The sequence below is a fragment of the Rhinolophus sinicus genome, chromosome 11, assembly GCF_057876585.1.
Source record: "Rhinolophus sinicus isolate RSI-liver-muscle chromosome 11, RSI-T2T, whole genome shotgun sequence".
NCBI classification, from domain to species: domain Eukaryota; kingdom Metazoa; phylum Chordata; class Mammalia; order Chiroptera; family Rhinolophidae; genus Rhinolophus; species Rhinolophus sinicus.
Genome location: NC_142511.1, coordinates 20,871,627 through 20,895,745, shown reverse-complemented (window position 1 = coordinate 20,895,745; position 24,119 = coordinate 20,871,627). Strand labels below are relative to the sequence as shown.

At 46.1% G+C, this 24,119-nt stretch overlaps 1 protein-coding gene across 2 annotated transcripts; it reads right to left on the bottom strand.

Annotated features, from left to right (window-relative positions):
- Positions 1 to 471: 471 nt before the first annotated feature.
- On the bottom strand, positions 472 to 23,045 carry CD34 (CD34 molecule). 2 transcript variants are annotated; one of them, XM_019713817.3, is made up of 8 exons: positions 22,793 to 23,045; positions 13,124 to 13,306; positions 12,230 to 12,471; positions 11,095 to 11,175; positions 3,349 to 3,499; positions 3,048 to 3,100; positions 2,563 to 2,730; positions 472 to 1,958 (listed from the first exon to the last, which is right to left on the bottom strand). In XM_019713817.3, the coding sequence occupies exons 1-8, from the start codon at positions 22,869 to 22,871 to the stop codon at positions 1,773 to 1,775; spliced, it is 1,143 nt and encodes a 380-aa protein (XP_019569376.3). In that variant the 5' UTR covers positions 22,872 to 23,045; the 3' UTR covers positions 472 to 1,772. The 2 variants fall into 2 exon arrangements, with proteins under 2 accessions (XP_019569376.3, XP_019569378.3); XM_019713819.3 differs by having other exon boundaries at positions 472 to 2,105; positions 22,793 to 22,992.
- Positions 23,046 to 24,119: the final 1,074 nt, after the last annotated feature.

Sequence of the window (24,119 nt, the reverse complement as noted above, 5' to 3'; positions counted from 1 at the left end):
AGATCTCTAAAGCAGAAGTACCCCACATTGTCCTTTACTGTTTTGCTCCCAGCTAGGGGCAGGGTCCATAGGGCATGGCGCCTTCCCTTTGTTTTGCATTTTTTTTGCATACAGTTACCAGAACGTGACTCTTCTCTGAAAGGTCTTCGCAAGGGTATGGCTCCTAAGTTCTCAGCATACCATCCCCCCATCCTGAAGGCCCCTGCTGCATTGTGGTCTGCCTTTTTTTCTATGATTAGGGTCGTCCAGCTACTATGGCAGCCTCTTCTGTCTCCCGCAGAGAGGGGAGTAGTTCGCAGACTTAGTCCAAGGGGCAGCATCCTGGTTGGTACCTGTGTCCCCTGAGATAGTCCCATCCCTTCCCTGGCTAGCCCTTCCCTACCATCACTGCACAGTGCAGCCAGATCTGTTGGAGAGACACACTGCTGTGGCATTTAGACATATCCAGCTGGGTCAGAGCCACAGAACAAATGTGTTTCACTATCACTTTAATTACAGTATTTACACACCATTTTTTATTCAGAAAAAAAAAATCCACCCAATCTTCCTATCTCTGGAAAGTTCTATTTCCAACCGTCATTGAAACCAGGATCCCTGCTCACCCCTCTGGGAAAAACAAAACAAAAACAAAAGAGAACCTGCTCACCCACAGAGGAGGCGGCTTGTGGTGAGGGTCCTCTGGAGATATCCCGAGGCCCTGAACACAAGGGGTGCAGAGCAGTGAAGGGGGTCAGGGTGGGGAAGGCAGAGACAGAAGAATCTACTGGGGAACTGAGGACACAGCTCACCCCAGGAATCGGGGAAGAAGGAGGAAGCCATCGAGATCAGAGGACAAGGCCAGGACCTAGCTTAAGAGCAAGAGGCTTCCTCAGATACACACAGCTCAGGAGGCTTGGTGCAAAGATCTGGTCTCATGTTCCTGTCCAGTCTAACCATAGGGAGAAAGAGGAGACCAAACAGAAGCCCTGCAAGGCTCCAGACAGACCAAGACTGAGCCGTGTACTCTCCCATTTGCCCCCACGAGTGGCAACATGTGTGTCCCTGCAGCTCCACCTTGTCTCCCAAACACAGAGACCCAGGACATTGTTCTAAACCTCGGAGCCCAGTTCCAGGCTCAGCCAGAAACCTGGGCAGCTCTCTATACACAGATGTGAGGGGAACCTGTGGAGCTCGGGGGGAACTTGGAGAGCCAGAGGGAAGCTGGTGGCTGAATCCACGGTGACTTGGAGGGGACATAAGGGACATGGCATAAGACAACAAGTTTTTCTGGTTATAGCATTGCAAAGGAGCAAGTGCAATGGGTGGGTTTGGTTTCCCTAAAGTAGAGAAAAAAATATAAGGAAGTAACAGAAATGACAGAGACTCCTGGGAGGACATTGTAGCCCAGAAAAACCTATGCTTTCCCCTGGGAGTTCCTGTAATGAGGCAGAGGGGAGGGAGAGGGAAGGGGTCATGTGTGAATGCTGCAAGGTCATCAACCCCCACTGGAAGCTTCTCTGAACCTTGGCTTTTCCCCATCATGCCTTTACTCAAAGAAGACCCAAATCTGGGGTCAGATTGCTGAATGTGTAAAGGGCAGGGTTACTTGCCTCTCCCCAAGGTGGAGAGAACCCCAAGGTGGTGCAGTACAGGGCCCTAGTAAAAGCCTCAGAGGGTGTGTGCAGTGGAAAAGGGAGAAAGTAAGGGATGGCACCTCCAGCAGGGAAGCAGTGGTCAGATGCTGGGAGGGTCCCTTCCCCAGACATTGCCCAGCCTTGCCCCACCCAGCTGAGTCACAATTCGGTGTCAGCCACAACTTGTTGTCTCGCTGAATGGCCGTTTCTGGATGTGGCCTGGCCGGTCCCGTTCTCCTGAGCCCCTCGGTTCACACTGGCCTTTCCCTGAGCTTCAGGGGAGGCCCCAGGGCCTGAGCTATAGCCCTGGCCTCCACCGTTCTCCGTGTAATAAGGGTCTTCACCCTAAATGGTATATAAATAAAGGAACATTATCTAGTAAGCAGGGGAGTGAGACACTGGTGGGAAAGAAAGGAAGTAGGAGGGAGAAGGGGCGTTGAAGCTGCATGTGTAGACTCCTTTCTTCCTGAAGAGCAGTCAGGGTTCCAGCTCCTAGAGGAGAAAGGACAGAGGAGAGGCACCACACCATGCCACTGCAGCTCAATAGCCAGCTCCCGCCAGAAACCAGGCAGTCCCCAGGGTATAATAACCTCCCCAGCCCAGAACCAAGAGTCAAGTCCCAGCCTTGTCCTTCCTCATCCAGAACACTGCGAGAGTAGATTTTTTTCCTCCACATGTCCCCTTCTTGTGAGCCAAGTGGTACTTGTGGCCATTTAATGTGCTTGCAAATAAGTGGCTGATTTAGCAGCCTGTTCTGATTGTACCCAGTTGAACTATCCCAGGGAAAATAACAAATAGTTGATATGAACCATCTGTTACCGCAGTGATGTGGGTTGGCCCCAGTTAGTGCCCCCTTTCCAATCTGCTATATATTTTTTTGACTTGTCCATGGACCTCCCCAGAACACCACTATTTTCCGTACTCCCTTGGCCTGGACCCCAAGACTGACCAGCCTTTCTCCTGTGGGGCTCCAACTGCGGCGGTTCATCAGGAAATAGCAAATGGTGCACAAGATAGCCAGCATGACCCCCGAGGTGACCAGTGCAATCAAAATCTTGCGGGGGGAATCAGTCTGGAGGCTCCTAACATCTTGTTCAGTGAAGTCTTGAATCCCCAGCTTGAAGAGAAGACAGAAAAGAGAGCCTAGTTACCTGTGGAATGTGAGTTTTAGAAAAGAATTCATCCTACACTAGACCCCTGGGTATGACTCAACAGTGAACGAACACAAGAAGACATTGACCTCCAGGATTTTCTAAATAGGATTCAAGGCTGACACATCTTAACTAAGGGACACTGTAAAATTTTGTTTCAATCATAGAAAGGTGAAGACGGCTGCAGAAGGATACAGAGGTAGGAAGGGCAGGTCTGGAGAAGATAGTGATTTTTCTCCCTTACCTCAGTGAATGCCCGACACATCATCTTAGAACAACGTACCTTTCTCAGGTCAGACTGGTGCTGTTTCAGAAGTTGGAGCTTGTTGGAAAGTTCTAGAATTAGAAACAGGAGGAACTGAATCTCAAAGTTGGACCAGCTCATCCTACTCTACCTCCTATGTTGTTCTAGAAGGTGCTCTGATGGCCAGGGTGGTTCATCTCAGGGGGACCTCTACCAAAGTCAGCCCCGCCTTTCTCCCTGGCACCTGCACTCTCTGAGCTAAGACGCCTGATTTCTACTCAGCGTCCTCTAATCTCAGCCCCACTCCCTTCCTAGCCCCCAAGACAAATATGTACCTTACCTGCTCTGTTGGTCAAGACCAGTAGCAGGCAGCGAGGCCTCACCTCAGACAGGGTAAAGGGCAAGGAGCACCTCCTGGTTTCAGCCTCAGCCTGATCCTTCCCACACAGGACTCGGATCAGTTCCTCTCCATGGTCCTTCTTAAAGTCCTCCTGGGAAGACAGAGAAAAATGACGAGCAAGAGGTGAAGTTACTAGGATGCCCTAAACTGCACTCAGTCTTGACAATGATTCTGGTTAAGTTCACACTGTTATCCCCTCAACAAGAAGGATCCTTTTTATAAAATTCAAACTGGGGGAAAAAAAATCACGAATTATATATGTGAAAGAACATAATAAGAAAAAAAAACCAAAACACCTCAAAAATGTCTCTGTACCAAAACATGTGTATTAGTGTCTCATGTGTAAGATGGCATCTGTAAGATGCCAGAGAACAAATTTAGGAAATTTCTTATTTAGGGATTTCCATGTACACATATACTATTCAAATTGATTCAGAACAAATTGCAAACAACAGAAAATCTTAATAGTGTAATACGAACGAGGAGAAAATTCTTTGTTTCAACATTACGGTATTTCCAAATATTGGAGGAGAGCCAAGAAAAGTGATGAGTGGAGATCAAATCCATGACTACAGACTCACTGGGATCCTCGGTCCCTTCCCTCTTACTTTCCAAGGGGATCTCACAAAGATTATGTCTCAAATGGAAATGGTGTTTTTGTTTAGTCCTCCATTCCCCTTTTCCGTTAAAAGCATGGAACCCATGTGTTTAAGGTTCATAGATCTTCCTCCAGGTTGCTGACTGGACAATAGGACTCAGGAACTCAACTCAGAGGATAAACTCTGATCATTCCTCAACAGTGAGCCCTAGGAAATGGATGAACTACAAACACTAGCTGTGCCCTTCCAACACGCTGTTCTCACACCTCTCAGGATTTATTCCAGCAGCCTCCAACCAGAGTGGCCACCCCTGCACAGGAAAGGAATGGAAACTAAGACTCTCTCCTCTGTCCAGATGGCAGATGGTGGAGGAGGAAATGCCTGAACAGCTCTGACAACTTTCCTGTTAGGGGAAAACTCCTGAGGTATGTGAGGGTCATAAGAACTGAGGCTCCATGGAGGAGAAAGCTTCCTGTTTGTGGGCAGGACTGCTTCATGGGCAAGGCCAGAGGGCCCTCCTAGTTTGGAAAGCAGCCTGGGTACTTTCCTACTGCTGTGGCCCAAAGCAGGAAAACCCAGGCTTCTTTGCTTCTGCACAAGGCAAGGTCAACATCGGCCTCAGATGCCAGCTTTCTTCCATCAGCTGGAATGCCAGGGAGCTGAGTGAAACTCACTGGGCTTGGATGAGGCTAGGGGAGCAGGCCTACATAACCTCCAAGTCACAGAAAGATGAGTCCAACGGTAGCCTCAGAAGGTCCCCAAGGGCCGAGGTCTCAGAGAAATGAATTCTCAGGCCACTGCTGCTTCACCCCTCAGGAAAAGGATTGATTCTTCAGGTCTCCCTTGAATAAAGGCTCTGCTTCTGGAGAAATCTGCCTCTTTAAACCTGCATTTTCTGTAGGTAGTGCGCACACCACATTGGCTAAGATCAATAGTCACCTTCCTGTCTAGGCCCATTTCTCTTCAGAGCCTTACATGGCTTCTCCTGGAGCACTACACCTGCCTTAACACCATGCTGTCTGAATGAGGACGGGAGGCCTGCCTGGATGACTCTTGGTTTCTGACAGTCTCTGGTTGAAATATGTCCCTTTCCTGAGAGGGGCAGAGGGACAGGGACCCTGCACAACGTAAACAAGCCAAACGAAGTGGCACCTCCCTCAGTCTGCTGAGTCTTAAAAAGCTGCACCTCAACCAGATTCAGCTGTTCTGACATGTATCAAGCCCTGAATATAAGACACTGTGTGAAAACCTCTGCGTGTGTGTCATGAGTGTGGTGTGGTGTGGTGTGTGTGTGTGTGTGTGTGTGTGTGTGTGTGTGTGTGTTAGCTATGAATTCCACATGGTCCAAGCTCTCAGTTTGTGTGCATGGCATTGAAAATAAATGGTGTTTACTGTCTCATGCACTGCTCTAAGTGTTTACACATATTGACTCCTTTAGGCCTTACACAACCCTATGAGACAGGTACTATCATCCTGCCCATTTCATAGATGAAGAAACTGAGGCACAAAGAGTCTAAGAGGTCGCAGAGCTAGTTACATGGCAAGTACCAAAGAAAGGTACAACTAAAGTGCTATGGACATTCAAAGGAGGGTGAGCATACATCTGGTTTGGGGTTATCAGATACATCTCAATATAGGCCTTGAAGAACAGGCAGAATGTGTGCAGAAGAAGCCGGGGGTGGCGGGAGAGGCCTTTGACTGCGGCACCACAGTGAGGAAGCCCAGGGTGGGGGAGCCTGCGACAGGAGAATGAAGAACACTGCCTTCCCCCTTGGATTCCCGTCCTTCAAGACTCCACTCAAATCTCACCTCCTCATGAGGCTGGTCCTACTGCCCATCAGATTGGACATCAACCTTAGCTCTGCTGTTTACTAGATTCTTTGCATGTCATGCGACTTGTCTGAGTGTCAGATTCTTCAGCTGAAGACTGAGTTGCTGTGGTGAGTAAGGAGGTGTTGTATGAAGAGTCCCAACAAGGTGTTTGGAACCTAATGTGCACTGGATAAATGGCAGTTATTACTATGAATAATAGCAATACCTTATATACTGTATCATCTAGAATCCACATGTTGATGCTTAATCATATTACTGTTGTTGTCATTTCTCTCTGACTAGACTGTAAGACTCCTTAGTGTGGGGAGTGGATGTACATGATATAATTTGGAACCCAGACTGCATGAAGCATAGCACCAAATAAACACAAGAACTCAGTGAATTGTTGTTCAAGCTAACATCCCAACTGGTTTGGCCTTCACACAAAGTCCCTCCACCCCTTGCTTCGCTTCTTGGACTAAATTCAAGGGAATAACAGCAGCCAGCCTCCCACTCTGGAATCCAACGGCATCAGTGAATTGTGTTTGGGCCTGGAGACGAGCAGGTGGATCCTGAACAAAGCACAATGCTTCTCCGGATGCTTGAAATAAACATCCTCCCCCAAGAGAGGCTGTGGGCAGACATCATGGAGGGTGGGCAGGAGGAACTCGCAGCCTCGCCATTTTGCTCATGAGAATCAGATTTGCGAGCCCCTAACGACGTCTGCTAGCACATATTACTTTGCAAAAAGAATAACCACAATAATAAAACTATGCAACCTTTCTAGCATCCTAAAACTGTGCAAAGACTCTTAACGTGTAAAAGAAGAAGGTTAAGCATTGGAGTGGGGAGAGAAAGAAAGATATTTTTTTCTAAATGACCTTTAAGATATTTCCCAATGCTGACTATTTCTTGCCCCATTCTCTCTCTCTCTCTCTCTCTCTCTCTCTCTCTCTCTCTCTCTCTCTCTCTCTCTCTCTCTCTCTCTCTCTCCTTCTCCCTTTCCCTCTCCCTCTCCCTCTTTCTCTCTCAATAATTTGGTTTACTTTAGTGTGAATTTGAAAGTGCAGGCACAACCTCTATGTTCACATACGGTCTGGAATAATTAAAGGACCTGCTACACAAAAAGTGGGCAGCTGACCAAGGGTGAGGTTATACTGTCTCCAGATTTCAGGCTCTTTCCAGGAGACACACTATCTTCATTAGTCCTCCATCTGTAAGTTATTTTTTCTGCATGGAAACTGACCTTTAGTGTTGGGCATAGGGCAAGGAAGGCGTGGGCCTGGCGGATATAATCTGGAGGCTGGAGGCAGTTCACCTCAGATGAAGTCAGTGTGACAGATAAATGTGATGTGAGCTAGCTGAGTAAATAAACTAGCTGAGTAAATAAAGCCTCTGCATATAAACTAGCTGAGTAAACAAAGCCTCTGCGTATAAACTGATGTGGCTCTAAAGAAAGGTAGTTCTAAAAACCAAATTGGTGGGTAAAGAACTTGAATAGAGATTTCTCCAAGACATACAAATGGCCAATAAACACATGAAAAGATGTTCAACAGCATTTATCATTAAGAAAAGTCAACCAAAACCACAATGAGATACTACTTCATGCCCACTATACTATATTAAAAAATAATAATAGTAACAAGTGTTGGCAAGGATGTGGAGAAATTCGAACCCTTTTGCACTGTCGATGGGAATGTAAAATGGTGCACCTGCTATGGAAAACAGTATTGCAGTTCCTCAAAAACTTAAAAATAAGAATTACCATATGATCCAGCAGTTCCACTTCTGGGTATATAACCAAAAGAAATGAAATCAGGGTGTTGAAAAGATATTTATACACCTATGTTCATAACAGCATTATTCATAATAGCTAAAATGTGGAAGCAGCCCAAGTGTGCATCAGTGGATGAATGGATAAACAAAATGGGGTATATGCATGCAATGGAAGATTATTGAGCCTTAAAAAGGAAGGAAATTCTGACACATGCTACAACATGGGTGAAACTTGAAGGCATTATACTAAGTGATATAAGCCAGTCACAACAAGGGAAACACTGTATGATCCCACTCATGTGAGGTACCAGAGTCATTAAATTCATAGTGACAGAAAATAGAACAGTGGTTGTCAAGGAGCTAGGAGGATGGGGGTGGGGAATTGTTTAATGGGGGTAGAGTTTCAGTTCTGGAAGATGAAAAGAGTTCTGAAGATTGGCTTCCCAACAATGTGAATGTACATAACACTACTGAACGGTACACTTAAAAAAATAGTTAAGGTGGTAAATTTTACGTTATGTGTATTTTACTGCCATTGAACTTTTTTTGTGTGTGTGGATTCCCCTGGACTAATGGGCATAGCATAAGAGAATAAGGTACTCGCACATTTTAGAAACTAGTTGAGAAACCACAAGCACAAAAACTTAATTAACTTGACATTGCGGCAGAGAAAATGAAAGTCAGACTTAGAGTGACACGTTCGGCTAGTGAGGGTTTTGAGATGAGGTACCAGGGGCTTGAGAAGAGTCTGGGATTGCCTTCCCTTTCCTCTCCCTGGATGAAATAGGTGACTTCTGCCTAGAGATGAAGGATGGAAAGCAAAAGGAGTGGTTGGAATACAAATGTCTGCAGAACGCAGGTACAGAAAAAAGGTCTAGAGAACCTACAGAATGGGAGCTAACATGTTGGATGCTCAGTAGGTACCAACGCAGAACGAGTATCCGGGTAGCTGAGAACAATGCATGCATATTTCTATTATGGGAATATAGATGTAGGAGCATGCTAACATTACATAAGTACTCAAGGACGTGATGTTGGGGAAATCCAAACTCTCATGAGATTGGATTTCTCATGACATTGTGAGTAGGGCCTGAGTTTCCCACAGTAAGAACCAGTACTTTAAAGCCTTCTGACACCAAAAATACAAATGCAACCTAAGGAAAATTAACACTACACTACTTACAGTCTTTGGAACAGATTGGTTATCAGACAATCACGCAGTAGGACTCAAGGAAAAGGAATCTGGGACACAATCGGGAGCTGTGGCTAAAAACTCTGGAACAAGGATGGCTGACTGAGGAAAAATGACCTTGGGGAGTCCTACAAGGCACTGCTGCTTGGGTCTGAGGAAGAGGAGCCCTCAGGAAGAAAAGGGGATCGATAGTCGTGGAAGAACAATGAAGCAATAGCACTACACTAGTGCTGCCAGAGTTGCTTCATTGGGGGCAGTGCAGAGCCTTATTTAGGGCACTGGGGAAACTGCCCTCTTTCCCTATCACTACTCACAGATCCTCCCCAAATTTCAGAGGAGAGTGAAGATCTTTTCATCTGTGGCACAAAATACACATAGATTAGACAGTAAAGACAACAGCGTGAAACAGCCCACAGCAACATAAGAGAAACTATTTCTGGAGTAACAGCAAATTTCTGGCACTTGTTTTATATGATGACCCTAGTTAAACGTGAGCTTTGAAGAGCAATAGACAGGCAGACACTGCAATTAGCTCTAAATTGTTGGCACAGAGAATTAGCATTCTGGCTCAGACCTGTGTGATACACAAGAAAATACATGCTCAACCAAGATGGCAGAAATAGAAGAAGGAAAAATAGATGGTCAATTTCCTTGGCTACAATTGGCAAAGGGTTTGGCAATATTTTTTAATGAACAGAGTTGAAAACCAGCATGAGAAACACGCAGTATTACTTGCACACTGTATATTCATGTTTAAGTTAACCGTTTGGCAAATTGTATTTAGTTATTCCATTGTGTGAGCTATGTCTTCACAATTTCTGTTGTTTTTTAAAGTCTTAGGTTAAATTCTTCTCTTGGGTATAGTTTTAAAAGATTTTTGAGTCAGAGTCACCCAACTGATAATTGCAGGTAAGATATTAATAGTTAGAATGGACAAAATAAGTAACTTAATGCCCGCTACATACTAGTCTTTGCCCAGGCCCTTTCCAATCTGTGTATGTCACACATCACACATATCATTCCCTTAAATGTATTCTCAACTTGTAAGAAAATGTTTTTTTTCTTTCTTTTTCTACAAGTAAATACTGCTCTTCTTCTTGTCCCATCCTTCACCTAGAGCCTTACTACTGTCGGGAAACTGGGATTTATTGAAACAAAGCAAGCAGGTCTGCTATCATCATTAAAAATTAACACTTGCTGTACATTATTAGCAATGCAATAAGACATAAAACTGAAACAAGAGGCATAACTACTAAAAAGGAGGGGAAAACAACACGTTGTAGTAGATAACATGACAGCTTACCTTAAAAACAGAAAAGAATCAACTAAAAAGCTTCTGGAATTAATAAGCAAGTTAAAGAAAATGGCTAAACCTCAGATAAAAATTTAAAACCTAATTAACTTTCTAACATGCTAGCAACAATCAATTGGAATATATAATGGGAAATCTATATCATAAATAACTTTAAGAAGAAATCTATAAAACCTATAGGAAAAAATGTTAAAACTGAAAAAAAACCAGGATGCTCAACAATATAAGAGAATATCAGAAAAAATGGAGGAATTTTAGAGTAGTTCAATTAAAAAAAAATTTTTTTTTCTGTCTGGACAAGATGTTCCTAAAGTTTTTCTAAAAGAATAGATGAAAATACTTTACATTTTGTATAATATAATGAGCAGAGACCTTCCTGGCTAGATATTAAAAGTATTATAATGTAAAAGTATAATACAGTCTTTAAAATTTAAAACTGGCCAAAAAAATAAGACAAACTGAACAAAAAAGCTCTAAAGAATATTCCCAGGGACATATGAAAACTTAATGTAAGCTAAAAGAAGCATTCCAATCAACAAAGGAAAGGACCACTCAATAAATAATGTTAGGAAAAATGGTTATATGGAAAATACAGCATTATAGCAAAAGAAATTCCATATGGATTAAAGAATTACATGTAAATAAGAACAACAAATAAATTAATATTTTAGGTGACTAGTTTATATTTCACAAAGGACTTTCTTAACGTAAAAGGAAACTTAAATTTGACTGTATAGTTTAAATGCACTACAGAGGAGGGGAAAAAAATAACTATTTAATAAATGTAAATAAAATAGTCTTTTTCCTCTTTGTCCACCAGATGGGGCTTCTCACTCCCTAAACCCAAAGCTCAGTATTGGAGCCGCCTGACCAGCTTCAGTCCTCCACCCACCAAAGTACACTCCGTCCAAGATGACTTCAGGGGTTCAGAAGGCTTGGTGGGGAGGAGAGGGAGGGACAAGGAATAGAGATGGGTGGGGGGAAGTTTGACTTACACAAGAGGAGTTCTTATTTAGCTCCAGGCAGATACCTTGTGTCATGTTCACTTCTTCGCCTCTGGAACATATGATTTCTCCCTGTATTAAAACAAAAACAAAGTAAATAAGCCAGTATCTTTGTCCCTCATTTCTTCACCACCTCTTTTCCAGTTTGATTTATGTAAAGTACTCTCTCCAGAGATTTTAGAGAAAAAGAAATTTAAAAATGTGTTAGAGGACTAGAGACTTATAATAGCCACACTCTCTTCCTCCACCTCAACCCCTAACCCCAGCAGATAATTACAACTTTTGTGACCGGCCTGGGCTTGCAGGCAAGTATGCATTCTTGGTAAACATTGACTTGGATGGTGTAAAAACGGAAGCGGAGAGGATCTTTTCCCATTCAGTCTGTTTTCCCTCCAGTGAATTTTCACTTGCAGTCAGGCCATACAGATAAATAGATAACGGGGGCTGGGTAGATCCCCGTGACACTCTTTTTCTTCCTGGCCCCTAGGACTCTCCAGATTCCTCTTCTATCTCCTTTACAAACAGCAGCCAGGAAGCCCCCTGCCCCGCTGCTTGCCAGCTCTCAGGCTCCGCATCCTCATGTCTTCTCCCCTTTCTGCTGAACGCTGTTGACAGCCACCAGCCCCAAGGCTGAGAAGGGCAGGTTGAGCTCACCAGCTCTGGTCTGCCACGTTCCACACTGCCTCTCTATGCCGGGCACAGCCAGCAAACCTCCTCACATAGAGGAAATGGTATTTGTCCTAAATATTTTGGGAAAAGCAGCTCCATCAAGGAGGATGGTTTCCAAGTATGGCCAAAGGGGAAAAGGTGCCCTGGTCAAAGCTCAGCCCAAAAAGTGCTAGAAAAAGACACAGAGGAATGGATGCACCTCAGAGAATTCCCTTTATTGCATTCCCTTGGAAATGCAATACTCAGGGCACAGATAAGCCTTGCCACCTGACTCCACCTTCCCCCTCCCCTTATCCTGAATTTTCAGCAATATTGAAGCTTCCTATTTTCCATGCTAATTCCTAAGGACCCAAACCCAAGTCTCATTGATTGGGATGAGAAGAGGTTGAGGGGAAGAGAGAGTTTGTATACATATGAAGTGAGGGGCAACCTGCCATTTTTGGCCTAATTCACCCACCTTGATAGTAGTTGGGGTAGAAGATAATAATGGGGGAGACGTCACAAGGCTGGTGCCATTGTCTGGGGGACCTGAAACATTCCCAGGTGACATGCTAGGCGTCAAGGTCATATCTGCAGCTGAAAAGTTGATTGGGGTGGAAGACACTGTGACGGTTAAAGAGGTCTGTGTCTGCGTAGAAGAGCCCATGGTTCCAGGAACTGAGGAGATTTCAGAGGTAGATGTGATGTTGGTTGCAGTCTCTGAAATAGACCAAAAACACAAGTGCCCATGTGTGCACATTTGCAGAAACACACACACGCACACACATCTCAGTTCACTGTCTTGAATGAAGACCTTATAGATAATGACATAGGCAATAACTTAACCCAGAAAAGGGAATTGGGAGAGTTAAGAGTTACCTGATGTCCTAACCTTTACCAAGCTGATTTCAAGCCAGCGGTTGCAGCCATAGCTATAATCTAGAATGTACTAGACGTGCGCTCAAGATTCAAAACTTAACTGGATGCTGGTCCACCCTAAAGAAGTCAAAGACTCCCAGTTTGAACCTGTACACGCTTTCCTTCACTTAGAAGGGATCAGAGATGTCTAAAGATTTCTCATTTAATCTTTATTTTATCACTAAGTTCAACACAGCGTGAGGGCAGAAGTACAAGGAGCGTTACTGATCAGTATCAGCTGCCAGGTGTTGGCCTGAGAAAGCTGACACTGTAGAAAGAATGATCTGAAACTTATTTCAAGGCATCCTTAACATGATCCCAAGCCATCATTACTAGGCACTTGTACGTTCTCATCTGTGGGCAAAAGTGGGGGCGGGGGGTGGTCTGCAGATATCTAATGCTTTACCCAAGCACCAGCAGCATCCCTCTGGGGCCTGAGACAAACACTCTTTACCTGAGTTGGTTGCTATGGTCGCATTGCTGTCCTGAGAGTCATGTGTGAACGTGGTACTTTCAGGAGTCCTTGGTGTTACCGTTTCCTGGTTGGATACAGTTGTAGGAACAGCTGAAAATGTTCCTGTGGTAGATGACTCTGAGGTAACATTATCCGACTCAGTCACATTTGTGAATGCAGAGGCTGTAGGGAAACGAGGAAGAATGATCAGAACCAAAATTGTCCTGGAGCCTCATGAGGTCACCTGATTCAATTTCTGGGTTTCAGGTAGAATCCGTCTAGAACATCCCCTGCCATCCCTGCCAACACAGCAGCAACAAAAGCATCCTTCTGGACAGGCAACTAATTTCCCACTAGTAGATTTCCCTAAGGAAAGAGGGAAGGAAAAACTTGTACGTATCAAGTGCCTAGTATAGTATGTATAGTATTATTTATAGGAGGGAAAAGTTGCAACTAAGTGAATTACAACAGGTCAAATGGCATATGAACCTAACATACTATAATCATTACAAATAAAAAAACTTATGAAAAAACTATAGCAACATGAGAATATGAGGCAATGTTTATAACATATTAAGTAAAATATTAAAAGATCAAATTATAGCTGAATAAATATTACAAAGATCTAAAATGTGGGGCAGATGTACCCGTTTCCTTTTTAATGTATCCATCTCTCTTTTTGTCACTCTCCATCCACCAAACTGATTCTTGGAATAATCACTAGATTCCACCATTCTCTATATAATCCCCTTAAAAATCTTCTATCCTTCCTAGAATTCCCTATTCCCAAATCCCCCTCATTCTTTTCCACATGGCCTTTAAACGTAGTCTCCTTTCTTTGGGTTGAAGACCTTCAGTAAGCAACCCCAAGATTTCTTTCAGGAAGCTCTGCCCTAGAAGTCCAAATGATAGACTAGGAAACATAAGGCCTGGTCTCTCATTAGATGTAGTGGGGAGCTAGAGAACTTAGTTCTGCCAATAACTATGTAATTTAATGTGTGTGTGTGTGTGTGTGTGTGTGTGTGTGTGTGTGTGTGTGTGTGTGTGAGTGTGTACCAATCTCTACAGTGAGGGTTTTTCCTTACAAAGATTCTTGGGAGAATCAATGAGAAAACATGTTAAATTGCTATAGGATCATGTTCCCGCATCAAGTTGTTCTCTGAAGGTCTTCACAAGGGTCCTTGCCTTTCCACGTTTCCTGGGGTACCCAGCAATCCCATCCTTGGACCAGGGAGGAGAAGATTCCTGCCTGGGCCCTGCATTTTAGAGTTCATACTCGGTTCCTCCTCCTGCCCTGCCCTCCCCCAAACCATGAGGAGTCCAGGGGCCAAAGACAAGTACCCGTTCTTCCAGATCATACACTGGGGACCAGAAATCTTACAACGCCCCGTCCACTTGAGGAGCTGCACAGGCCTTTTGTCACAGCGCATCCTTCTAGGAGGGACTGCAGCACCAAGTGTGCATCTCCAAGGCCCAGGACAGCAAAGGGGGCTCTTTGCTGGGACAGGGCTAGAGTGTAAATGTGTGGGCGGGGGACCCCTTACATGCATCAAGATCCCCTATAGTGTGGGCCAGAGTCATGGGTAAGAAGAACAGAAGAAGGGTGCACTGGAGCCAAGGGCCATCTCCCCCTGCTTAACCACACTGTGGCACTGAATTCTAGGGCTCTGAGAGTCCCGAATTCAAATCTGGCCTCCCCGGTGACCACGAAGATATGTTTTCTAAGTTAAGAGGAAAGAAGATACTTTATTTATCAGTTGGTTGGCCTTTATAACTTGGAAGTATTTAGAAGTGTAATATGAGGGCCTCATTGTACACTTGGCTTGGGCCTAATGAACGTAGGGGTGGACTTGGCATCCAGAGCTCACACTCAGCAGGGCCATCCTTGAGGAAAGGCTCCTGAGGGTCCATCCCTAACCAATTTTCCTGGTTGAGAACTAGGTCTGTGTTTTTCAGAGGTTTCCAGGTAAATAGCAGTGCAGAAGGCCTCCTCTTCTCTCCCTCAGCAACAAGAGGGAAGTTAGGTTTCAGTTTCAAGGCAATGAACCTGGGGCCCAGAATGTTTCTCCTTAAGGTGGTGACAAGTCGTACTCTCCCACATCTACCTCCAGCCCCGACCTGCTGCAAGGAGATTGATAGTAACAGTGAGTACAACTATCATATCAATATTATGTGGCAGGTGAGCGAAAGGAAAAAATACTATTGCTATCTCCGTTTTCAAGATGAGAATCTGAATCACCAAGGTTTTGGCAGAGAAGGAAGGCCATAGTTCGTGCGGGCGAAAATGAATAGGGCCACTGAGGCTTAGCTGACTCTAGAGCAGAGGGTCAGAGGGGCTGTAGTTCTGGAGAGCAAAGGAGGGGCTCCTGTATGGCTTAGTTAGGGGGTGCGTTTATCAAAATAAGATAGATGGGGAAGCAGACCCAGTCTTCTTCTGTCCTCAAATAGAAGCCTCTCAGCAATCTGATCCTAAGGTGTGAATTCACTGTAGGGGGCAGAGGGTGGGAACATTTGGACACTGAATTGAAGGGTCATCCTCTCAAGGAACCATTCCAAGGCACCGCTGGAACCCCCCTTGATAGCAGCCTTCCTGCCCATCCTTTCCTCTTCCCCCACAATACATCAATTCCTGGGAATCCCATCTGGCCCAGCCTGGTCCAGCCCTTTTCTCTCCCCAAAGGAAGCTGGGCCTGGCTGAGGTGATGTCATGCTTTTGAATCCCCTCCCCCAGGGCGTCCTTCACCCAGACAAACAGTTTTGAACTTTTCCAGATGTGAAGAGAGACCTGCCACTAGTTCTGAGGACAGAAGTGCCTGTGCCAGATGAATGAAGCAACCATGGGCCCAGGCCAGCTACCAATGCACTAGGGTCGGGCTCCCAGCTACAGGAGCCTCCTCCTCCCACCTTCCACTGGGCCAAGCACTGAGGCTCATGTAGCAGGATCCGTCTGCAAATGAGAACAGGACCCCAGACTCAGCTTCATGTCCCTGAGCCTAGGGTAAGCAGGGAAGCTTCTGAGACTCTGGAGAAACTGGACAAAGCGGTGAGGGAGAAAAGCAAGGCTGAGCGTGGGGTATGTATAAGCTGGTGTAGGACAAGGGGGCACCTTGGCAGGGCCTTGGGAGTCAATACTGGCCTAGGGACTCTCAGTGAGGGAGTCTCTTGGTTTCACAATCTCCAGGGCCTCATTTATAGAGTGCCCATGAAGAGACTGGGGTCTTGAAGGAATGACATTTGTAAGAATCGAGACTGACCACAGACCTCTTTTTATCCTGTCTTCCCACACATATCCATGGCGTTAAACCATCAAATCCTGACCTTTATTTTACCTGAATTTCTGATCCCCTACTCTGCAGGGGAGTCATAGCAGCCTTCCAGTCAGATTCTAAAAGGTAGTCGACGAAACCACCACTATATTCCATTCTAGACTGAAGGCACAGCCCTTATTATCACCCCACAGAGCGTGAGAATGATGTAAAGTCGAGTGAAATGCTATCTTCTCCATTTAGTTCTCATTCCATCTTTATTAACTGTGTCTCCCTAGGGACCCTATTTGACCCTAGGTACCATACTTGACCTCAACTCTTGAACTTGGAGCAAGGGGAGGAGACAGGGCCTCAGGAAGTTAACAAAATGAGGATTCTAAGATGCCAAATAGATATCACAAAATTCATGTAGTAAAAGTCATTCATTTAACTTACAGGTACTTATTCAGGGGCAATTATTCTTATTTTACACACAATTCTAACAAGCTTGGATATCTAATATACTAGTTAAAACTAAAAATTAGAAAGAGACTCTTAGAAACAAACAATAAGGACAAGCAGCAGCTGAAAGCGAAGGAACAGAAATAAATGAAAAACAGACATAAGTATCAAAACCCACATTAGTCTGGAGCTGTTCGTGGTAGGAGTAAATAAATATATACACCTTACTTAACGATGTCACTGAGTTGCACCGCGAGCAAACTATGCTTATGGTACATCGGAGTCAAGAAGGCCCAAGTCCTCTCTCATTGGTGCACTTAAGGAAGCAGAGGAACATTAAATGAATTTTCATAAGGTTTCTACCGACAATTAGTAAATTGAAGATTCCGTTTGCCTTTAAAAGGGGGTCACAAATCCTCAGAGATTCAGAAAGCTCTGCTACCTACATAACTAAATGCCTGTGTTTCAAGAGAATGGGTTTTCCTGTACTTGGTCTTGTTTTTCACAGACCCTTAGTTTTATTGTTTTGGTGGTGCTGTTTTCTGATGTCCTAGCCAAGTTCTACCCATCCTTTCAAATTGTAGCACCCCGCCCAAGAGGAGTTTCTTGGAGGAGTTCCTGGGTGACTTAGCCCATGGAGATACAGTAGTAGAAAGAAGAAACACTGGCCTGTGCTGGGAGCCCACGGCCTGTTTTGAGAAGACAGCAGAGCCTGGAAACAAAAAGCTTGGGGTCTGTAATCAGGCCATGATGGAAGGAAGGCTTGTCTACCATGATCTATAGCTGTGTGGCCTTGGGAAGCTTCTTCCACTCTTTAAATCTCACCTGTAAAATGGGGATAAAAATAGTTTCTACTTTCTAGTTGTTTTGAAGAATAAAGGAGATAAGGGGTGTAAAGCAATTAGCCTGTCTGGTAAATGCCCAAGAAACAGTAATTGTCTTTGATATAGCCCCCTTGCCTTCTGCTTCTCCAAGACCTTATGACCTATAACTCCATCACTTATCTAACAAATCATGTATGCTGTTTCCTGAGTATAGGTCTTGTCACCTCAGTTCCATTATAAAATTCTTGAGTGCCAGGACCATCTCTTCTACGCCTTTGTTTTACTCAGGGCACTTAGCATAGTCCTCAGCGTTCAGAATAAGCACTGGAATTGAAGGGTGATTGCATCAGGCGTGTTCACACCCAACACCTCTAGGTAGAGTAGTTTCATTTGCTGCTATATTTTAAGGGGAAATTTATTAAACTGGGAAGTGTCCATGGGAGGATAAAGAAAATTAAGAGTTTTAGAAACCAAGTCATACAGTTGAGGGCCTAGTGTTATTTCACCTAGATCAGCAGTTGGCAACCACAGATGGAGGCCCAATTCCCACCCAAGGGCTGTTTATTGCATGGCCAGTGAGCTAAGAATGGCTTTTATATGTTTAAAGTGTTGTAGAATCAAACAAAGTGGCACATGCATCCGAGACCCCAGGCGACCTTGAGAGCCTAAAATATTTACTATCTGGCCCTTTACTGTAAAAGTTTGCTGATCTCTGATCTAGAAAAGAAGAATTTGGGGAGGGAAAATAAACAACCTTCTTCAAAATTCATTTCACTGATTTATTCATTCTTATTTTTCATAAGCACCACTGATGTGCAAAGGACCACGCTCAGTGCTTGGGAAGCACAAAATAAGAGACGATTCCTTCACACTGTTAGGTGTGAATGTCATTAGAAAAAAACAATCCTTGTCCTCCAGGATCTTATCTTCTAGTGGCTCTGACTAGAAATGTCTTCAAGGATTGTCATGAAGAAAGATCCGGTTAATTCTGTGGTAGTTCAAAGAATGGAATTAGAATTAAAGACTAGAAATTACAGGAAGGCTAATTTCACTGCAATGGAAAGAAATACTTAAAATAATGGGGTTATTATTAACTTTTTAAATGGAATGAACTGCTCTGGGAGATAGTGAGCCACCCATATTTCCTGGGAATATTCAGGAAGCAACCTTGTTCTGGGCCTGGGTGAGTATGGGCCATGTCAGACTAGAACAAAGCACTGGGCTCATGCCTTCCTACATGTCAGTGGTACGCTGAGGTGTGAGTATAAACCCAGTATCTGCAGCCTGAGTGTGTCCAGTGCACTGAGACTTCCCTTTACTCTCAAATGGTATGCCTTGGACCCCATCCACTTACTTGAACCCCAATATCCTGAGCTTTCTCTGGGGACCTAAATTCCCGTCATCTGTGCCTCCATTTTCCTGATTGCCACTGACTCCTGGATGGAAGCTCCGTGCTTCCCCTTCCTCAGGCTGCAGGAGTCCTCTGTCGGCATTACTTCACTGTAGACTAGCCAAGCACCCATTCCTTTATTCCCCGAGAGCACCACTAACACAGGGCTAGTGTGTGTTGACGGAGGATGTGAGAACATAGAGCAAGATTACAGCCCAGCCCGGAAGAGACGATCACATAACTTTGAAATTCCAAACACTACTGTGCTAAGCATCCACACTGACCGTAAGGAATGTCTCCTTGCCAGGTCTTTTCCGCCCTCCTCTCACCACGGTTCCTCTTCTACTCCAGGCACCTCTCCTCCTCTCTGCATATCTTTTTGGACCCTGCAGTCCTTTAGCTTTTTGTCTCTTGGGCCCAACAAACACAAAATTCCACTTTCTTTCATCAGTTCAGCTTCCTGTTGAATTGCGTCCTGGGGTCAAGGTTTTCTCACCCGAAGACTATTTAAGGAATTCTCTTAAATGATGGAACTGGCTACCTAGAGATGCCGTTTCTTTTCCCCCAAATTGGCAAAGTACAGCCTTTCCAATTAAGTCAAAAGACCTTTGCCTTTACATCTGAAGGAAAGTGATTCATTCCCAGGTGGGCTCTGGTGCGTAGGTCCTAGGAAGTGCACCTTGGGATGCATCCCCATTTTTTGTATCTCATCCTCCCAAGATGTATGCATCTTTCTCCTTAGCAAAGTCGGGGACCCTTGGGACTAAAGGTCATTGATAATGTGTTTTTACTTCTTTGCCAAGGAGGGAAGAAAATGTCCTCATTAGAGTCAAAGCCCAGAAAAATATGGAAATTCTGCCCTGGCAACTCTGAGCATTTTCTTCTGGAGGGTGGTGTTTTTGTTCTAATTCCATACCTTCACATTTTCACTTCTCTACACTCTGGGCCATTTAGTTAGGTCAAGCAAAGGCAATGAGAGAGGGAGGCCCAGGCACCCCGAGGGTGGAGCTGGGTAACCATCCAGCCCTGAAAGTCAGCCCAGGCCTGCCTGCCCAGGGTCTAAAGGAAATCAGGCAGTGAGGCCATAAGAAGTGGAATTTGTTCCTTCCTTTTATTTGTTTTTGTAAGACTGTGCAGGAGTTTATCTGCTGCAGCTTGGCACTCTTTGCCCTGAGCTTTTGAAGACAAAGACTCAGAGAATGAAGGCGAGGAAGACAAGTGAATGAAGCCCCCAGGAGGTGGAGCCAAAGGGATGAGAAAAAGACGGCCTGGGTGGCATGTTTTATCAGTCAAACAGGAATGCCGCTGAAGACTTGCATTTACAAAGGTTGTGCCAGCAGGGTTGGCCCTACAAAGGGGAGCCCTGGGGACCCCTGAATTAGTCAGGGATCCCCAAGGTTGCTCCTCCTCGGTCTCCATGTGGCAGAGATTCAAAGGGTGGAGTCCCCTCTCTTCTGGAAAATATCTGATAAAATTATTTTCCTTTTTCTTTTTTCCCCTCTTACACATAGCCCCAGACAGGATATGGGTGTGGGGTCAGCAAGCACGACGGACCCAAAAGAAGAAGAGGAATGTGAAGGGGTGGGACTTAGGGGGTGTCTTTAGGGAGAGAGAAAGGACAGGCCATGGAGGGCTTAGAGGAAACAAATACCCTGAGACTGACAAATGGGGTTCTCTTCCCAGCTGGTTGTGGGGCAGTGCTACCTGGTGGCCTGTCAGTCCCCACCCTGACACTGGTTACCGCCCAGAGCCAACCTATTTCCAACAAAGAAAGTCTCCTTTGCATTGGCTACTGTGTTCATCCCCACGCCAACTTCTCACAGAGACAAGAGAAAGACCTTCCCAGAACAAAGCTCTGGGTCACGGTAAGTGATGAGAAAACTAATAATCAATCCCCTTCCGCCCTAAATTTCACAGTAATAATAGCACAGAATTTCTGCAACGCCCCTTTGTTAACATTTCAAGGTATAGATACTCATTTCACTCATTCCTCGATATATCCCAGGATGGAAAAACTCCTAGTATTCAAAAAACACACAGCCTAGAAAGTTCCCAGAGAAGGCATTGAGCTACAAACTGGCCCAAGCAGTCTGGCAAGATTGAGAACGGGGACCCAGGCCCTACCCCTCACCCCCAAGCAGAGATACTGAAATTCTCAGCATATCAACCTGAGGTTTTGAAGAGGTTAAGTTGCTTCCCCCACATCCCTACTGCTGCAGGCCAAGTGGAGACTGAGAATGGCCAGCTGAGGAAATAAGGGAAGGGTGGGCCTCACTCAGCCCAGGACCACGTCACCATCACAAGCTGTGTAGTCAAAGCAAAGTGGAGCATCTGATGGGAATTGGAGCCAATGAGCAACTCATCCCTGTTATGAGGACGCAGTCCAGCACCCAGGGGAGGTCCCCATTCTAGGGCTTGGACACCTCTGAGACAGCTTTTTCTCTACCTCACGGGGCATGTCTGGGGCTGCCAACAGGTCAGCCCAGAGCTTAACTTAGAGCTTCCTCCATCCCTGGAGTCTCTCTCCAACTGGGTGGACCCAAAGAGGGACAGCAGAGGCGAGTGAGAGCAAAGAGCCCTAGCTGGCTGGCCCAGGCCACTCTGTGGGGCCGTGGTGGGTGGCCTTTAGTAAGAGCCGGGAATTGGGAGCCCTAGAGGGCTGGAAACAGAATCTTGAGCAAAAGGGAGAAAAACTGACAATGTTTAAAATCTTCTAAGTGCAACGAGATGAGATGGAGCATGTTATTCCCAAATGAAAGCAATTAAGAATAAACATTTATTGTTGTTTTTTTTTTTAACCAAAGTGAGAGCAAGAGCTTAAGAAGTTAAGAGCGTGTGTGGATGAGGGGAGGAGGAGCGTCCACTAGTCTGCTGACCCGTCCACTAGTTTTGGAACTTGGAGCGGGGCAGGGTTAAGAAAACCCCCAAACGTGACAATCTTGCGTCGGTGCCAGGGAGAGTTGTGGTGGGGAGAGGGAGGCAGGGAGCAGAACAAACTCCATCCATCACCAGCTTCTCTCCAGTGGAACGAGTGTGGGTGTCGGAAGAGGGAGTTGTAACAGCTTTGCGATCTTAAATGCAAAGATTTTTTTGCAGGGACTGTTCTTCATTCCCAACTTCACTGGCAACCTAACTCAGGTCTGCCTCCTGGGCCTCCTGGGTGCTGCACCCGCGTGGCCTGGTCCCAAGTTGGCTTCGCGCCCTTTCCAAATGTCCAATTCTGGCTCCGCCTGTCCCGGTGGTCGATGGGCGCCTGCCCCCCTTCCCCGCAGCCAGCTCAGACCCTGGCTTTCTGAATCAACTACCAGCGGTAAAACTTCCCTGCTTTTCTCCTCCCCCTCTCCGGGTTCTGGCTCCAACTTTGCGCTCCGCACCTTGGGTAACTCGAAGAGACACTGGCAACTTCAAAGCTCTTTATATTAGAGACAACTCTGGGGAGTCGCACCGTCCGACTCTAGGAAGCCTGGGGCTCACCGCAGGTTAACACCTGAGCTAGTTCACTCGCGGCGTGGTCGCCTTCCCTTCCTGTCCCACCCCACCGATTTCGCAGGTGAGGCGCTGGGCCCGGCTGGAGTCAGTTCACACAGCCCTCGTCCCACCAAAGCCTGGAGCAGCTATAGGCGCGGGGGCGTAGGTTGAGGCAGGGGTCCCTTCCCTCTGTGTAGCTGACTGCGCGCTCGCCCTCTAGGGGAGCGGCGACCCTCCTGGCCGCCCAGCCCAGCGGGCCGCGCGCGCAGCCGGTACTCACGCAACAGACTCAGCAGGCAGAGCGCGGTCCAGCCCCGCGGCATGCCGCGCTCCGCGCGCGCGCCCCTGCGGCCCAGCATCCTTCCCGCGCCGCTCCGGAGAGATGCACAGAGCCCAAGACACTGCTTTCTGGGCCGGGACCCGATGCTCCCGCCCCTCCGCCTGGAAGCGGGGTGGGAGATTCTTGCTTTTCCCCTCCCCTCCCTCTTTAGTCCTGGCAAGGCCGGCCCCTCTCCTTGGCTGCCACCAACGTGAGCTTCCCTGCTTAGTCCCAAAGGCTGAGGACGTAAGGAGGGAGGCTGGGGTTGCCGCCTTCGAGGCCAAAAAAGGTGGAGGTTTGTGCGGGCCCCAGATGCCTTGTTCAGCTCATGTAGAGGCCCCGTCTTATTTCTTCAGGCTCGACTGCCACTTAACTTTTAACCCCTTTGTGTCAGCCTGCTGGTGGCAAGGGCACGGGCAGGTTTCCTTTGATTTGTTTGGGGCGTGGGGAGGCTTTCCATTCCTTTTTGTTTGTTTTTATTTTTAACTTTTAAGCCAAAAACAATCTTGCAGAAGGAATCTACTGTGAGAACCTGAGTTTACCAGTGTGAGTATGTTACTAATCAGGTAAAACTTACCACGTGTCCTGGCTGATGCATTTAATGACAGCCGTGCCTGCCGGAGACTGCGCTGCATGTTAATGAAGCATGAGTGAGAAGGGCACATAAATGACGGTAATTGTGCATTTCACCCATCCAAACCCTGCTTGTCGCTTTTTCTTTTCATTTTTCATTTTTTCCTGCAAGATCTATTTGTGTTCATTTGGAGGGTTTTTCCAGATGGTGTGAGACTAACTGTCACCATCATCATAGACAAAGGACTCCTTAGCACCGCTTTCTAGGCAGCCCTGGGTCCCAGACTCTAGGGGCTTCATCCTGCTCCGCAGGCAGGAAAAGGGCTTCCCTTGCCTCCCCCTCTACTACCTGGCCAATCCTGGATCTCCCTATTCCTGACTAGTTGTTCAAGATATTGGTAAACTGAACTGCAAAAACTGAAGTAGGCAGGTGGCCTAGTCACAGGTTGGACTGGGGAGGTAAATACTATAGGAGAGCAAGGCCAGGAGGAGCAGACTACGGCACCAGGGAGGGGACAAGATAAGGCACAATCTGGGAGAACACGCCCTAAGATTCTGTGTGGAACAGCATTACAAACACCCAGTCCAGTCTTTTCCATGAGGTCTGCACCACACAGCCCAAAGGGGAACAGAGGAAGCCAGACCAGCACCCTCTGATTCTTTCTGATTCACTTCTCTGTGGACTCCCTTGCATCATGAAAGTAGGTTTATGTTT

Coding starts and splice junctions, on each gene's coding strand:
- CD34 (XM_019713817.3), bottom strand. CDS start 22,871: ATGCTGGGCCGCAGGGGCGCGCGCGCGGAGCGCGGCATGCCGCGGGGC. Junction 11,176..12,229: donor CTACCCCAACTACTATCAAG/GTGGGTGAATTA, acceptor GTTTTAATACAG/GGAGAAATCATATGTTCCAG. Junction 3,500..11,094: donor TAAATAAGAACTCCTCTTGT/GTAAGTCAAACT, acceptor CTGTCTTCCCAG/GAGGACTTTAAGAAGGACCA.